This window comes from Dioscorea cayenensis, chromosome 10 (assembly GCF_009730915.1).
Source record: "Dioscorea cayenensis subsp. rotundata cultivar TDr96_F1 chromosome 10, TDr96_F1_v2_PseudoChromosome.rev07_lg8_w22 25.fasta, whole genome shotgun sequence".
In the NCBI taxonomy this organism is placed as follows: Eukaryota; Viridiplantae; Streptophyta; class Magnoliopsida; order Dioscoreales; family Dioscoreaceae; genus Dioscorea; species Dioscorea cayenensis.
The window spans coordinates 2,897,992-2,916,332 of record NC_052480.1 but is presented as its reverse complement, the minus strand read 5'-3'; the positions used below and the strand labels follow the sequence as shown (position 1 = coordinate 2,916,332).

Here is an 18,341-nt window from a genome sequence, read left to right as displayed (position 1 = left end):
ATAACCCTATAGACCTCCATGAGACTTTCTATTTCTCTCTTCAAAAGAATGAGTTGTCCCTTAACTATTTTAAGTTTATCTTTTCTTTTCAATGTCTAGCAAAAGGATTTGCTTTTCTTATTTTACTATCATTGCAATCCTTTCATTTTAAATGTAAGTGATTAAAAAAATTATATAAATAAAAAAAAATAAACGAATATTTATTAATGTTCTAAATGCAAAAATGCATTAATTAATTAAAAATAATAAAAAAATATATGATGGAAGACCTTTTTGATTGATATAATTTATACTATTTTTGCAACTTTTTAATGATATATTCAACCTGCAGCGTTCACTACAAGAAAAACATCAATTAGCTTGGGACAATTCCCTAGCTAAAATTGTAAAATCCCAGGCTAATATTCATTAGCTAGGGATTTCCCAGGGATTAACATCCCTAGGTAATAGCCTCGTGGGTAATAATTTACCAAGGGATTTTATAATCCCTTGCTAAATAGAAACGAATTATTCCGTGGGTAAACAATAAATTCCCTAGGTAATTAATGTTAATTAATTCATCAAAGACAAGGAATTTTGCTTTCAAATATTTTCCGAAAATCTCTAGGTAATTTAAGTTAAATGATCCGTCATGGACAAGGGAATTTGCTTTTGGAAACCTTTCCTCGAAATCCCTAGGTAATGTTTAGCAAGGGATTTTTCATAGGTAATCCATTTACTAAATTTTCAAAAATTGAAATGTTAGTCCTCGGTAATCTCTCGGTAATATTTACTAGGGATTATGTCCCCGGTAATTCGTTAGTATTTGAATGTAGTCAGTAATGAATCCTACCCTTGGTAATCCCTTTACAAATATACTTTAGAGATTATTTCATTTAGGTAATCCATGGGTAATAAAATTTGATGATTATTCCCTCGGTAATCCCTTACTAAGTATACTTAGGGATTACTCGGTAATCCTGGGGTAATAAAATTTGAAAAAAGATTATTCCCTAATCCTTGCTAATATAAAACAAAGTTTTAATTATTTATTTTAAATTGTATTATAAATTATAATAAACAAAACCTGTAGATAAATCATTCATTTAGAATAATCAATAAATTTTACTGCAATATCCTAAAAATAACAATTGCAATCTATCATAACCAAGTATGAAAGATTATATTAAACATTGTCAAAGACATTAAAAAACAACACAATTCATATTCAAAATAGCTTTAAGCACATATGGCTAATATAAGTGGCAAGTATTAAAACTCAAAAGTATCACAAGCAAGTAACAAATACGAGATAAGAACATTGACTAGTAAGTTGGTGGAGTAGGATAAAAATCTTCATCATAACCTGATTGGTTTTTTTGAGATGGTGCTTGATTTTGAGATATAAGTAATTGTAACATCCTCCTCATCTTAGGCACCTCTTGTCGAGTTTCTTGAAACTTTTATTGAGTTTCTTGACGCTCTTGTTGATGCCGCTTTTCTTGGATTTGTAGTTGATTACGGACAGATGGTAACTCATTTTGTAAATCTTTATTATTTTGCATAGTAGATGTTGCAGTTGAGTTATTGACATTCTAATTAGTGCATCCATAATAGGAAGATGCTTGAGAACCAAGACCATAGACTCTTCTTTCTTTCTCTCCACCAATGACATTTTCAATATAAAAGAGCCAATTCATCTACATCGGAGTAGGTCCTGAGTTTGTTGATGCAGATTCTGTAGAAATTGCATGTTGTTTCAAGGTCAACATCTTATCCTACATTGAAAACAAATGTCAATAATACAAATTTAGAAGAAAAAAAATTAACAACTTGCATTAAAATGTAATCGGTCTTAGAAATGCTTACATTGATTGTCTTTGACTTGAGATCTACAAAAGTTTCCCCATCATGTTTTTTAGTATGAGTATGCAAAAAAAGCTCATGTGGAGTGGCTTTTCGACCCAATTTAGATTCCTATAGCAATAAGAAACATTAAAATTTCTTAGCAACATGTAATACATGAATTTGCAAAATAAAATAAAATAAACACATTTCAATACATTTAAAATCTTATATTTATACTTACAAGCTTCTTCCCATGCTCAACATTAGATATTGACCCTCCTGTATGGCATGATGGCCCAGCAATACTACGTCGATTTTTAGAATTTATCTCTTGTTTCTTCTTAAATGTAGGTCTATCCCAAACAACTTTCCAATGCTTGTACTCCTCCTCACTTAGATACTCCGGCTTTGTTGTTGCATCCCTTATATCCCTCAAAAAATCACTATATCGTTGTGAGGCTTTCAAAACCCAAGCTTCCTTTACTTGTGCCTCTAATGAGGAAATCCCAAATAAAAGTGCTTCTACATAAGATAAAAAAATATTCAATGTTCAAAACAAGAATTAATAAAACAAACAAATAAATAAATTAGAAATGATAATGAATAATACCCGAAATTCTTCAAAATAAAAGTCTCTTATGGGTTGTGACACTGTCTTCCATGTGTATCCTTCAAAGTCAACTTTTTCCTTAAACTTTTTTGTGATTATCCTTGCACATTTTCTAGATGGCTCTAACCTACAATAGTTTAAGTATAAAATAAGCAATAAATAGTGAACAAAACAAATACTATCATTGTCAAATTGTGAATACTTACAATCCATTCACAACTGTGATACATAACCTCCCAACAATAGTTGAAGCATCTTGTGTGCTACCATAGTTTGCTTGAGTATCACTAACAGCTACAACATTTTGATTGGGTTATTGAGATTCAATACCATTCACTGTTTCCTCAACACTTAGAATAGTGGTATTTCAAAATGGTACACTATCAGCATTGCTTGATCCTTCAATGTTTAAATGAGCATGAGAAGTGCGGCCTCCACTCCTTCCACCTCTTAATCTAGTCCTTTCTTTACCTTTAGCCATATCTATAAAATTATAAAAATATAATTAGTTGACAACAAAATAAGTCAACATATGTAAATAATACATGATATAAATAAACTAAAACAATGTCTTTTGAAAAAAGAAATATAACTTAGCAAAAGAAAACTGACAATGCACAATAATCATAACTTCAAAAAAATTGCAAATCAAGTACTACAATATATAAAATGTATTGCATTTGTTCACCAATCTAATAAAAAAAAACTAATGATTACAACTCATTATCATCGGAAATGTATTCATCTTTATCATTTTCTGATTTGTCTTCAGTTTCATAATCTGTTTCAATTTCATCTTCTAGTATATCATCATGGCTATTATCAATCTCCATGGAACCTCCATTTGAATCATTTAGAGGTCTCGGTATATCATCTATATTGTCAATAGAGTGGTCTTCGATTTCATCTTCTTGGAATGCCAAATTTGCTAGTGGAGCATCAATAATTTGTCTTGGTTTAATTTTGCATACGGCCCACCAGTTATCTTTATCACGTTTCATGCTTGGATAAGATGTATAATATACTTGTGTTGCTTGTGTAGATAAAATGAAGGGTTCATCCTTGTTAAACCTTTTTTTGTGATTGATATCCACAAGATTGTAATCCTTATGTATCTTCATCCCAACATTTAGAGTTGGATCAAACCCTTGACTTCCATTTTTATTATAATATTTTTTTTATACAACTGCATTGGGTGTTATATTTATATATTTATTTATGTTGAAATTACACGTCCTTCAATCAAAATTACTATTATCACATTTCCCGCTCCATATAGGAATAAGACAAGATTTTTACCCAAAATGAAGATCTTACCATACATGATCTTTAGCGGCAAATGTAGCCTAGCAAAATGTGAGTTTTTCTAGAGTTCAAGTCTGTAGTTAGAAAACTCTAGAATTGGGTGAAAACTTATACTATCGGTCAAATCAAATAAATCTCACCACAAAATATCTGGAGTTTTTCTAGATATTTTTTTAAAAGAGTACAAAGTCTACTAAAATACATAAAGAGGCTAAGGGCTATAAATTGACTTAAAAGTGTCCTCATTCGAAAACCAACCAAGACTTGAATTCTTGAAGCAATAAAGCGTTCTTGTTTTCAAGTTCCTTTTTTATCTTTTCTTAAGTTTTCGTATTCTCAAGCTTTCAAGTTGAGTTTGTTGTCAAGCTTTGAGGGAGAACCGATTAAGTGCGTGACACTAGGACTCGCTGACCTCTGCACCGCTCTCCATCCTTCTTCTCCGACACCAGCCGGGGCTCCCCGCGCAGTCACCACCGGTGAGCTCATCACTCCTTACATTTCTCCGTTAATGGTGGAAGTCCTCGCTGTTTGCATACTTTCTTTTCATTCACGCATTTTCACAAACACATTTGAGTGAATGATCAGCTTCACATCAAGAACCATCGCTCCCTCTTTCCTTGTTGGATATCTTGTTTCTTGAAACTTTGGATGCATCGAGTGGAAACCCTTCACAGCAAGAACCACATTTTTGTTGGATATTATATTTCTTGAATCTTGGTCGTGGTTGCATTGATCAGCTTCATAGCAAGAACTACTGCTAGCACTTTCCTTCTTGGATGTTTGTTTTTTGGATCTTGATTGTTTGATTCGATCAGGGCATTTCAACGAGCAAGTTGGAAGCATGAGGTTGTCACCGAGAGGTTGAGAAGTTGGCCTGCACCGGCTGGGTTTCTTGCACGAGCGCTTGGCTCGTGACCTCGCCTCAATTACACCGAGGTCGTCGCTCTTATAGCAACTCGGGTAATCTCGGGGTTCTTTTTCGTCCTTCAATTCTCGTTGTTATTTTTTATTTTTATTTTTTTATAGAAATTAAGCTTAATGTTATTTGAGAATGTAATAATGGTGGGTCAATGTGAGTTCAGAAACTTTTTTTACTGATGTTTTGCATGTGTGCTGGACTATGACACTGTTCAATTTTGAGAGATTACTTTAATGTTTGACTTGGAGAATGTTGTTCCTTTACTCATCCATTGATTTGTAGGTTCTGGAGTTTGTTCGCGATGGCGACAAGACTGTTGCAGAGTTAATGTGCATTGGGAAATAGTTTCTTGGGAGGTGAGTTATTGTGATTGAGTTATCCTAAATATCACTTTGATTCGGAATGTAGCCCACATCTATAGATATGAAATGCTGGCACCTGCAAAGAGAATAGCAGGAACATTAGATGGGAGACTTAGTTATTTTGTATGTTGGTGTCTTGGATATCAATAATTTGTTTAGGTTCATTAGGTGTTACATGCCTACAACTTCCTCAATTGTTCACTTGGCTGACTACACAGCTTGCCAAGTTTTTGATTGGATTCATGCAGTGATCATGTAAACCAGTTTGAGCCTTAGAGAAACTTGTAGCTCCATGGTCAAAGATTTTTTTGAGCACCACATCGCAATTTCTGATGCAGTCTTTTTGAAGGAACATGTTACTTGAAATTTAGTAGCGATTGATTATGTTTTTTTTATTTTTTTTTTAATTTAATTTTATTTTATTTTATTCTTTTCTGGTTTTGTCATAGAAATGACAGTGATATTGGTTATTGTAGCTTCAATGTTTCTGGTTTCTTCTGATTAGTTAGAAAAGGTAAGTAGAGTGCCTTGGGTTCTCAGTGGAAACATTTGTGAAACCTTATATTGATGGAGGTTCAACAAATTAAGATATGTTTACAATTATTAATTACTGTTCTTATGGTTGCATTGTTTACTTTGCTTGCTAATTCTTATAGAAACTGGTATAGAGTTTGTTAACAGGAGCTCATTCTAGTCACTTTTTGTAGGCGACAAGTTCTTCCATCTGTTCCACATCTTCTAGATTGCGTTCAGGTACTCATCTTCTGAACACCCTATATTCCACACTTGCTTGTAGTCTTATTGACACTTTTAGGAGGAATTAAGTTTGATACTTGAAGAATGATTCATGTGTCTCATCTTTCCTTCTTGTTTTGTTCAAAATAATTTTTCATATTACCGTGTAAGTTTTACAATGTGTTCACAAAATATTATCTAACTTACAATACATTTGCATTAGGTTGAGGGCACGTTCTTGGATGGAACGAAGCTGATCACCATACCTGATCCTATTGCATGTGATAATGGCAATCTGTAGCTGGCATTACATGGCTCATTTTTTCCTGGTGCAGAAGATAACTTAATCAACCTTAGAATTTTGTCATTTGCTTGAAATATCTTCCTTGGTATAATCGTGAATTTTCCCCTTTAGCTTTATCTATGCCGTAGATTTTCAACTATATCTTATATGATTTTGTGGGTTTCTTTAATGTTCTTTTACGAGTTTCAGATAGCATTATATTCACAATATACTAAGTTGGTGAATTTCCTGTTTGTCAAACAATTTTCTATGCCCAATAGACATTATGGCCATACATCATATAAATTATAAAATGCTTGACTGGAGTTTGCATACAAGGAAACTGTCAATTTATGTTTGACATACTATAGAACTAGACACAATCTGGAAGAAGCTCAATTTATGTCTTGATCCATTTCATTGCTTACATCAACTTTACCTTGTTAAAGTAGTGCATGAGAGTATCTTTTTGTGAATGATATTGAGGTGGAAATTGATCAATCCTTTGCAGTTCCTTCACTTGATAAATTTGTGGTGGATGGTGCTGATTGTGTTCCTGGTAAATTCATATGTCGATGTGATGAGAAGATCATCATGAATGTGGGACGTAAGATTGTTAGATTGAAAGTTGTAAACAAGGCAGACAGGCCTATTCAGGTGATTTTTTTTTGTTTTATCTCCTTTCATAGATCATCAGTAGAAATTCAGTGAAACATATGAGTGCGAACAAGACCGTATGCTGAATTGGCATATTCACTCAATTCAAACTTTGTCTGTTCGTCATTCTCTTCATACTCATCCTTGTTGAGTCTTAGTAAGTGTCAAAAAATGTTTATTGATACTGAGTTATTTTGATCATAATAAAACACTATTCTGATTTTCTTGGAGGTCATAGTCTTTTTCCAAATTATAAGTGTTTGTTTTTATCTGGAATACTCAAGATTGGTTTGGGCTGGAGTTTGAAATAGTTTTCTTTGCATTTTTTCCAATTAAAATTTGACAAATTCCAATTGAGGTTAGTTTCTAACACCAAATTTCACTTTCAGATAGGAAGCCATTATCACTTCATTGAGGTGAACCCCTACCTGGTTTTTGATAGAAGAAAAGCTTATGGTATGCGGTTAAATATATAGCGAGGGACTACTACTCGTTTTGAGGTAATGGGCATTTTGAGATTGCTTCATAAATAAATTTATCTATTATAACGAGTGTATTAATTGGTATTTTTATCCGGCATGCATTATATTTGCTTTTGTTCCATGGTCTACTTGCATTTTATGCAATAACATGCCTCTTGGTGATGACAACAATGTAAAATTTTAGCATTTGAACTATTTAAATTTACACATCCATATCCTGCGGTCCATATAGCTTTGTTCCTGTCCATTTTTTTTATTATTGTAATAAGTTGGCAGGTGTGAGAGCATGTATTACATGTTAAATATTGGCTTGATATCCTTGTGATGAAGCCAAAATCTTGATCTCTTTTAATCCAACGGTCTAGATTGTTCTATTATTTATATAGGGTTATGTTTGTTGGGTGTTGTGTAATGAGAGAAAATAGAGAAAGATAGAAAGGGTGAGTTCTCTTGTATTTGGAGAGTGAAAAGAGTGGTGTAGAGGAGAGCTCTTATTCTTGCTTGATCTCATTAAAGCAAGGTAAGACCCTTGTTTTTGAGGTAAGGCTAGTTCTTAGAGCTTGGTAATCCTCTTGTGGTTTATGTCTATTTTTTATACTCTTGTACTCTTGTTATCCTCCATGATATAGTGAATCATTGTTCTCCCGTGGACGTAGGCTTGTTCTTAGCCGAACCACGTTAAATTGGTGTCTCTTACTTTATTCTTGTGAGATTGGTTGTATGGTATCCTTGCATTACCCATTTATTGTGTGATTGCTAGGTATTGTGATATTGCACACCAAGTGTTCGACGAATTGCCACACTAGTTCCGCTTTCTCCGCAGCAACAATTGGTATCGAGCTTCATTCTAGGATTGTGGAGGTTGTCTAAAGCTTACAGATTGAAAGAATTGGGGCTTGTATTGGTGGTGATTCGATTTCATAGCTAATGGATAAGACAGATGGAGTTTGAAAAAGCTCAAGGGAGGACAATTGGCCAATATGGAAGATAATGATGGAGGATCATCTTGTCTATAAGGAGTTGGATCTACCACTATTGAGGAATGATGTTAAACCCTCATCTATGAGTGATGAACAATGGAAGGTTCTCGATCGAAAATGCTTGTCGGTGATAAGGCTATGTATTTCGCCATCCATCTTGTTTGATATTTATCAATGTAAGACCGTTCATGAACTTTGGAGTACTTTGGAGCAATCTTTTTGAGCAACCATCGAGTATCAATAAGATGCATGCCATGAAGAGATTATTTCTCTTGAAAATGAAGGATGGTGTCCGCGGTTCGAAAAGCATGTGAATGAGTTTAACTCTATTGTGGCACAGATTAAAAGGCTCTAAAGGTGAAAATCTTGATGAAGAGGTTTTATGCTTGCTACTTTTTGAGCTCTTTGCCTCCAAGTTGGGATACTCTTGTTACTACAGTGGCAAATACAATGGGAGAACAAGTTCAAGTTGAATGATGTTGTTTCTTCGTTGAGTGAGTGAGGGAGACTAGAAGGGCTTCTTCACAAATGTCTAGTGACTTAAGTCAAGCACTAGCGGCGGTGAAAGAGGAAGGTCTCAACAAAGGGATGATGTTTTTGGCTAGTAAGGGGCAGAGTCACAAGCAAAGGGAAGATCAAAGTCAGCGGGGCCGGGTTGTTACTTGTTGGTATTGCAGAAACAAGGTCATGTGAGGAATGATTGTAATCTTTTGAAGAGCAAGCGAAAGGGAAGTAAGTTGATGGTGAAGCAAGCATAGCATCTCAAAAGTGATGATGGAGTCACATTAAGCATTGCTTGTATGGTATCTTCTTCCATAGATACTTGGGTGTTGGACTCGAGTGCTTTCATTTCACATATACCGGATCGATCATTTTTCTCCACTTATAAAGAGGGTTGATTGTGGTAATGTCTACCTCGGCAATGATCGTGCTTGTAAAATTTTGGGCATTGGTGATGTGGTTATTAAGCAAGCAAATGGGAAGGAGCATACATTGACTAATGTGAGGCATGTTCCCGAGATAACAAAGAATCTCATTTTCGGTGAGGGCAACTTGATGAGCCGGTTATGTAGTTACTCTTTAGCGATGGATCGTGGAAAATCTCCAAGGGTTGTATGACGGTATTGAAGGGGCAAAAGGATGGAAGCTTATATACTTTTCTTGGTTCACCTCAAAGATGTATGTCGGCAAGTGGACATGATGATGTGCATGTTTGGCATAGTCGGCTTGGACATCTTAGTGAGCATGGAATGAAGGTATTGCAAGATAAAAAGCTTATTCCTTTATTTGAGAATTCATCTCTTGAATTATGTGTGCATTGCATCATGGGTAAGCAACATAGAGTAAATTTTTAAGAGGCATGAATCTCATGGAAAGTTAAAAGGCATTGGAGTTGGTTTATTCCGATGTTTGTGGCCCTATGAATGTCAAGTCTCTTGGTGGTGCTTCTTATTTTTGTTACTTTCATGGATGATTATTCTAGAAAGTGTTGGCTTTATCCATTAGCATCCAAGGATCAAGTTTTTGAAACTTTCAAAAAGTTTCAAGGCCCGTGTTGAGAAAAGAAAGTGAAAGGTTTATAAAATGCTTGCAAACCCGACAATGGTGGAGAGTTTTGCTCTAGTGCTTTTGATGGTTTTTGTGCGGAGAGTGGCATCAAGAGGTGAAGGCAGGTTCCTTACACGCACAACAAAATGGTGTTATTGAAAGAATGAATAGGACCATTGTGGAAAGGGTAGAAGTATGTTGTCTCACTCCGGTCTTCCTAAGTTCTTTTTGGGCGGAGCGGCAAAATCGACGGTATACCTCATCAATAGATCACCAAGTGCTCCATTGGATGGTGATGTTCCGGAAATTCTTTTGGAGTGGTAAGAAAATCTCTTATAATCATTTAAGAGTTTTTTTGGTTGTGAAAAGCTTATATGCATGTGCCTTCCGAAAAGAGAAGTAAAGCTTGATTTGAAATCAAGGAGATGTGCTTTCCTTGGTTATGGTGGTGATGATAGAGGTTATAGGTTATGGGATCCAATTGAAAGGAAGACAATTAGAAGTCGTGATGTCATATTTCATGAGAATGTGATGTTTAAAGAAAGCCATCATGAAGAGCAAAAGGATGAGAAACTTGTTCGCATGCAAAGGACGCTCATGTGTTCCTCCTCGGCAAGTAGAAGAAATTCATTCTCAAGATCATGATGATGGAGATGGCCATGGTGATGTTGGTGGCCATGATGATAGCATGGAGGTGATTGAACAAGAAGATGCTCATGTTAGCGAGGAAGAACAAGAATTTGAGTCTCCACAAATTTTGAGGGAGATCTACAAGGACTCCTAAACCCATCCAAAGGTATTCTCCATCCTTGTATTATGCTTTATTCTTGATGCGGGTGAGCCCGAGTCTTTTTCATGAAGCACAAAATTGTCTTGAGAAAGCTAGGTAGCAAAAGGCTATGGATGAAGAGATGGACTCTTTGCGTCGGAACCAAACTTGGGACTTGGTGAAGCTTCCAAGTGGAAAAAGAAAGCGATTAAAAGAATAGATGAGTGTATGTGATAAAGCATGAAGCCGATGGATCAAAAAGGTACAAGGCAAGACTAGTGGTGAAAGGCTATGGTCAAAAGCATGGTATTGATTTTATTGAAATATTTGCTCCGGTGGTGAAGCATAGCTCCATAAGAGTTATTCTATCTTTGGTGGCTAATCTTGATTTGGAGCTTGAACAACTTGACATCAAGACGACTTTCTTGCATGGTGACCTTGAAGAAGAAATTTATATGCCTCAACCCGAAGGCTTTGCTAACAAGTCTAATCCTAACTTGGTGTGCAAGTTGAAGAAGGGGTTGTATACGGTTTGAAGCAAGCTTCTCAGACAATGGTACAAGAAGTTTGACACTTTTTATGCAAGATGAGGGTTATTCTAGATGTGATTTTGATCATTGTGTTTATTTTCAAAGGGTTCCACATGTGGCATGTTTAATTGCTTGTTGCTTTATGTGGATGATATGTTGATAGCTAGCAATGATTGGAAGGAAATTAAGTCCTTGAAGCTCCATATGTCAAGGAAGTTTGCTACTAAAGATCTTGGCGTTGCAAAGAAGATTCTAGGCATACGCATTCACCGAGATAGAGAGCATGTGAAGTTGTGGTTGAGTCAATCCGAATACATTGGCAAATTTCTTGAAAGATTTGGAATGGTTGATTGCAAACCCGGTTTCTACACCTCTAGCGGCACATTTTAATCTATCAAAGAAGAGTTCTCCAAAGGATGATAAATTTGAAAATGTTCCTTATACCTCTGCGGTTGGTAGCTTGATGTATGCTATGATATGTACAAGGCCGGATATTGCTTATGCGAGTGGGGGTTGTTTCAAAGGTATATGTCTTGTGCGGTTGGGAGCATTGGCAAGCCCGTCAAGTGGGTTCTTCGTTACTTGAAGGGTACACAAAATTTATGCTTGTGCTTTGGAGGTTCTTCATTGATGGTTAATGGTTATGTTGATTCTGATTATGCCGGTTGTGAGAGACAAGGAAGTCCACTACGGGTTATGTTTTTCACATTTGGTGGTGGTGCGGTGAGTTGGATGTCTAAACTTCAAGACATTGTTACCTTGTCTACTACGAGGCGGAATATATTGCCTTGACCGAAGGAGCAAAAAAAGAAATGATTTGGTTGAAGCATGTGCTTAATCAATTTGAAGTGGTACAAGAAAAAAATATGTGTTGCATTGTGATAGTCAAAGTGCGATACATCTTGCTAAGAATCTGACTTTTCATTCTAGAACAAAAGCACATTGATGCGCGGTACCACTTTATTCGAGCTTGCTTTGAGGCGTGGATATTTACATGTTGAGAAAAATCCACGCAAATGACAACCTATGCGGATTTGTTGACAAAGGTTGTGCCCTACGGAGAAGACTTCTCATTGTAGGAGGCTTTTCGGGTTAGTGGAGACGTAACACTGGATGTTTGGAGGAGCAATGCTTGATGCTTCATTGATGCTTCATTGAAGATTTGTCTTCAAGTGGGGGATTGTTAAATATTGGCGATATCCTTGTGATGAAGCCAAAAATCTTGATCTCTTTTAATCCAACGGTCTAGATTGCTCTATTGTTTATATAGGGTTATGTTTGTTGGGTGTTGTGTAATGAGAGAAAATAAAGAAAGATAGAGAGGGTGAGTTCTCTTGTATTTGGAGAGTGAAAAGAGTGGTGTAGAGGAGAGCTCTTGTTCTTGCTTGATCTCATTAAAGCAAGGTAAGACCCTTGTTTTTGACGTAAGGCTAGTTCTTAGAGCTTGGTAATCCTCTTGTGGTTTTATGTCTATTTTTTATACTTTTGTACTCTTGTTATCCCCCATGATATAGTGAAGCATTGTTCTCCCGTGGATGTAGGCTTGTTCTTAGCTGAACCATGTAAATTGGTGTCTCTTACTTTATTCATGTGAGATTGGTTGTATGTTATCCTTGCATTGCCCATTCATTGTGTGATTGCTAGGTATTGTGATATTGCACACCAAGTGTTCGACGAATTGCCACACTAGTTCCGCGCTTCCTCACACGCAACATTACAATGGTTAGTGAACCATGAAACATACACAGCAGCTTTTTGATGGTGATCAACTCACTATCTGAGTGTTGGTAAATGCAAAGCTGTATAATTCTGGTTTTCTTTAAAATAGCATCTCAAATAATGTTTTCACACAATTAAATTTGAAGTGTTTGACTCAATAGTTCCTCACAATTCAAGTTTCTGCTTTAACAGCTTTATATCTTGGTTTCTATGTATAGCCAAGATGCTGATATCATGGTATTTCATTGGCCGGCACCACTTACTCTAGCCGTAGTGGCTAGAATGTAGGTGTGTAGTTCCATTTTTGCACCAGGCTTTGTTTGCTGCCTTTATGGTTAATAAAATTGTGCACTATATTATATATATGTAAATTGTTTTCTTAATTTAATCCAATCCAAATTCTATTCTGCGTACAGCAGTTTTTGTAAAGGTTTTGTTCAGTTATAATTTTCATCATATTCTTAGCATGCATGCCTTCTTTATTATTAGGATGCTTTGCCACTGATACTTTTCTGTTTGGAATCTTGTTACACAATGCCTTTCACTAAAGTACCAATTTTTTAGCCAGGGGATGCCAAATACGTGACCGTCGTCAGCATTGGAGGGGATAAAATTATTAGAGGTGGAAATGGTATTGTGGATGGCCCTGTTGATTATTCCAAGCTTGATGAAGTGATGGAACATGTCAAAGCTAAAGGGTTTGGGAATGAAGAAGAACCAGATGCAAGGTGTAGATACCCTAGACACTCAGTTTTCAGTTTCTTCAGTCAATTGTTCTTTTCTAGTCTCATTTATATATTTTCGGAACTTATTTAGGATCAGTTTGATGGCTATGACCTATCATACCTTCTCAGAAGTTAACTGCTAGTTGGATGGTTTTATTGTTCCAATGCTTTTTAATTGAGAGCTAGGTGATTTATTCATAAAACTCAATTGATTTTTGCTGCAGTGAAGGTGTTATTGGGGAATTCATTCCACATGATGGCAGCCATTATCCTCTTGAAATTATAGAAGTTTCACACGAAGACTATGCAAATAAGTATGGGCCCACTAGTGGGGATAAGATAAAGCTCGGCGACACTGAATTATATGCAGAAATTGAAAGGGATTTTGCAGTGTATGGTGATGAATGTGTATTTGGAGCTGGAAAAGTTGTGCGTGATGGAATGGGACAGGCAGCAGGCTATCCAACCTCGGCATGCTTAGATACTGTTATCACCAATGCCGTAATTATTGACTATACAGGAATATACAAGGCTGATATTGGGATCAAAGACGGATATATTATTGCTATTGGAAAGGCTGGAAACCCTGATATCATGGATGGCGTTTCAGGAGATATGATTGTTGGGGTGACCACTTTTCCACATATGCAGCATTGGCTCTAGATTTTAGTGAATATGGTAATTTCTGCAAAAATTATGGGATACTAAATATCTAAATGCAGGTTAGCACTGAAGTTATTGCAGGCGAAGGCATGATTGTAACTGCTGGAGGCATAGATTGTCATGTGCACTCCATATGTCCTCAGTTGGCACAAGAGGCTATAGCAAGTGGTATGGTCTTTACTCTTACTTGCTTGGCATGATACAATGGTTACCAGCACCTAAAATATTGTTTCATGTAAAGTTCTCATTCTAATATTTGTTTGATGATTATAAAAATATAACTTCACAATCATATGAATTAATTGGACCTCTCAGCCATGTGCTGAAACTTCCTGTTTTGTTTTGCAACATTATGTATCTGAAGACCCAAATAACCCTGATATCAGGTATCACTACACTTGTGGGAGGTGGGACAGGACCTGCGGATGGAACTCGTGCCACTACTTGCACAACATCCCCATGTCATATGGGGTTAATGCTGCAGTCAACTGATGACGTGCCAGTCAATATCGGATTCACTGGCAAGGTATAGTTATATATTCTTTTCTCTGTATAAAGTAGTGAGATGCAGTCTCATAAATGATGGTCAAGTTTCTCTAAGAATGAATAAAACTTTATGTTTATTGAAACGTAGAGCACCCCCTGCTGTATCTGAAAAACTTCTAGATGTCACCTCAGAAAAGTTCACAAGACATTGTCGTCTTTCATTGTGCAACTTTTCATTGTCTTTCCACTACGTACTGCTCTGTTTGGTTGGTTAGTTAGGCCTTCTTTTTGGAGAAAACTGGTGCATTATCTTTTGCTGGCTCAATTATGTACACTGAATTTTGTCTCAATGCATCCAAACCTTCCTCAGTGTTTGGGTGCTTTATCATCAAACTTTATTACAATTTTATGTTTGAAGCAATGTTTGTTTTCATTCCCTTAGTAATCAATCTTTATGATGTATTAACCAGGGAAATAGTGCCAAACCAGAAGGATTAACTGAAATTGTCAAGGCAGGTGCTATGGGTTTAAAGCTTCAAGAGGACTGGGGAAGCACTCCTGCTGCTATAAATAATTGTTTGGCAGTTGCTGAGATATTTGACATTCAAGTAAGCAAGTTATTTACGTCTGTAGTTGAAGAGTGCAATGGGATATTGTGTCTTACATGTTTCATTATTTTGGTTAGGTTAACATCCATACAGACACTTTGAATGAATCTGGCTGCGTGGAACACACCATTGATGCCTTTAAGGAAAGAACAATTCACACTTGTCACAGGTAGTGTGTTTTGTAAATACAAGAACAATAAGTATTCCCACTTGCCATAGAACTTAATTTTGTATACCTATTGTTACAATAATTCCTTCTGAGGTTCAATTTTTTTTTTTTTTTTGGTAATGCTTATTGTTCCTTTATCTTGTGAATAAAATGTCCTGCCAGTAATTTGCATTTCTTTTTCAAGATTATCATCAACAAAATTATCTGTTTACAAAATCTTCTTTTTAATGGCATCAAACAGTGAAGGTGCTGGTGGCGGTCATGCTCCGGATATTATCAAAGTTTGTGGTGTGAAAAATGCTTTGCCCTCATCAACAAATCCAACCCGACCTTTTACTTCAAATACTGTGGATGAGCACCTTGACATGCTGGTAAAAGAATACACATATTTCATAACTATTGATTTTCACTCTATATTCTCTAAATTACTGTTTAACTTGTGCAGATGGTATCCCGCCACCTTGATAAAAACATCAAGGAAGATGTGGCCTTTGCAGAGTCTCATATACGCGCTGAAACAATTGCGGCAGAAGACATCTTGCATGATATGGGTGCCATTAGTATTATAACTTCTGGTTCACAGGGTATGGGCCGTGTTGGAGAGGTATTTTTTAAAATAATTTTACTGTCACCTTAACACATAAGATTGGTGTTACTAATTTACTATTGCTTACTAACATAGTTTATTCATATTTTTGCTTGTTGTAAACAGGATTTTTCACAAAATACAGACATTATTTTCCATTGACAAATTTTTTTGCATTTTCCTGTTTATCATCATAGTCATCACATTTTTATGTGTTAGGTCTATCAGCAAATTGATGTTATGAGCTAAAGAATTGAGGACTGATTTTCATGTCACCTGTTCTTTTATGGTTAATTGCATATTAATTATCTCAGGTAATCACTCGAACATGGCAAACAGCTGACAAGATGAAGGTGCAGAGAGGAAGATCAATTGAACCAAATGGGTGTGAAAACGACAACTTCCGAATCAAGCGCTATATAGCAAAATATACCATAAATCCAGCTATAGCTAATGGATTTTCTAATTATGTGGGTTCTGTTGAGGTATCATATTTTTCCCTGACCATGTAATTAGGAGCTTATATGCTTCCTATTCAATCAAATTTTTTTTTTTAACACCTTTCAAAGTTTCTACATCTTAATTGTGAGCTCCAGATAAATAAATCCCTTTTCTATGTTTCATGCTGTTGTGTGTTACTGTCTTAATCTAGGTGGAGTTTGGATCTAATAAGTTTTGATTGGAACAGATTGGGAAAATTGCTGATCTTGTCATGTGGAAACCTTCTTTCTTTGGTGCCAAACCAGAAATGGTGATCAAAGGTGGTGTGATTGCATGGGCCAACATGGGTGATCCAAATGCTAGTATTCCTACACCTGAACCGGTATCATATTCTTCAACTACTATACAAGACTCTTCTAAATTGCATTCACATGTTTTTTTCTCACTAGCTGGCCATGCATTTTTCCTTTGTGGATCTACTATCAATCAAAAGAAATTCTTGCACATGATTTTTTTGCATAGATCCTCATTTTTTTGAACATTTTGACCTATTGAGCACAGGTAATGATGAGGCCGATGTTTGGTGCATTTGGAAAGGCTGCAAGTGTTAACTCTATTGCTTTTGTGAGCAAGGCAAGTGAAATCAGCATTTGTTTTGTTCGTTTATTTACAGTTGAATTCTGTCAAGTGATTAATTTACGGTCTGATAATCAGTTTGCTCGAAGGCGATGAACACATTCGAAAGGATCTCTAGTTTATCTGCCATGTGCTGAAATTCCTTTTTTGTGCAGCTTGCGAAAGAAGCCGATGTAGGAACCAAGTATGGTCTCAAAAAGCGGGTGGAAGCTGTCGGTAATGTTCGCAGGCTTACAAAGCTCGACATGAAGCTCAATGACGCTCTCCCGAAGATCAGTGTCTATCCCGAATCCTACACGGTCACAGCCGATGGAGAGATTCTCAAATGTGATCCAGCCTCATCAGTCTCCTTGTGCAGAAACTTCTTCCTCTTTTGATATGCTGTTGGGTTTGATCCTCTTCACTTTGAAAGGTAATTATAAATAAGAACAATGGTGCAGCCTGTTATGGCGGGAGAGAGCTTGGTGCCAGGGATGGAGATTTTAAATAGTGAGCACGTGAGAAGGAGGCTGCCAGCCACATCAGCAGGGAGTTATTTGAATCCTGATTGGAGGAATGAGGCTAGGGAGACAACGATTGGTGGACGTGGACAGAGGGTGAAGAAGAGAAGCTCGCGCCTTGACGGGTTTGTTACAAAGAGCTGACGTGGACCAATGAAATAAGAGATTATGAAGAATGGTGAATGGATCTGTTAATCCAGCTGGGAAAGAGAACATAAAAAAGGGAAAGAAAGAGGGGAAGGGGTATGTGTAGTCTGTGAGTGGTTGGGCCTGGTTCTGAATGGAATGAAGCTCTGAAGGATTTCAGACCATCTTCTGGCGAACTTCCGATGAGTGGATCTTCTTTCAGTGCAGGATTTGGGAAGTAATTTTCCCTAGTTATCTTCTTATTGTTTTTTTAGCATTTGTCCCTGAAACTCTTGCTGTTGATTGTTAATGACTCTGTGGAACTCTTGATGAATGATGATTGAGTAGAGATCTGAGTTCATAGTGCTATTTCTCTTTGATTTAGAGAAAACTGGTAATTGATTGCTTGATTTTAATAGAATTCTCAGTGAGATCTGTGTTTAAAGGTTAGGATCTTAGTTCTTGTTCTTAATTGCTCAAAGATCCATAACACAGCCTCAACCTCAATATTTTAGTTCATATATCACTAAACAAAAACCCAGATTGATATACGGAAATAAGATAACTTAAACAAAAAAACTATTGTTAAATATAAAAAATGTATTTACAAATAGAACCCAAAACTATTAAACACAAACTAGCAAACTTAATCAGATACGCATTAATATATATTGT

General features: G+C 36.2%; 1 protein-coding gene and 1 pseudogene across 1 annotated transcript; one reads left to right on the top strand and one right to left on the bottom strand.

Moving 5' to 3' along the window:
- Positions 1–1,679: 1,679 nt before the first annotated feature.
- Positions 1,680–2,918, bottom strand: LOC120270809. Its single transcript, XM_039277871.1, has 4 exons — positions 2,909–2,918; positions 2,069–2,349; positions 1,849–1,956; positions 1,680–1,757 (listed from the first exon to the last, which is right to left on the bottom strand). Exons 1-4 carry the CDS (start codon positions 2,916–2,918, stop codon positions 1,680–1,682), a joined length of 477 nt encoding a protein of 158 aa, XP_039133805.1.
- Positions 2,919–4,801: 1,883 nt separating this feature from the next.
- On the top strand, positions 4,802–18,043 carry LOC120270808 (annotated as a pseudogene).
- Positions 18,044–18,341: the final 298 nt, after the last annotated feature.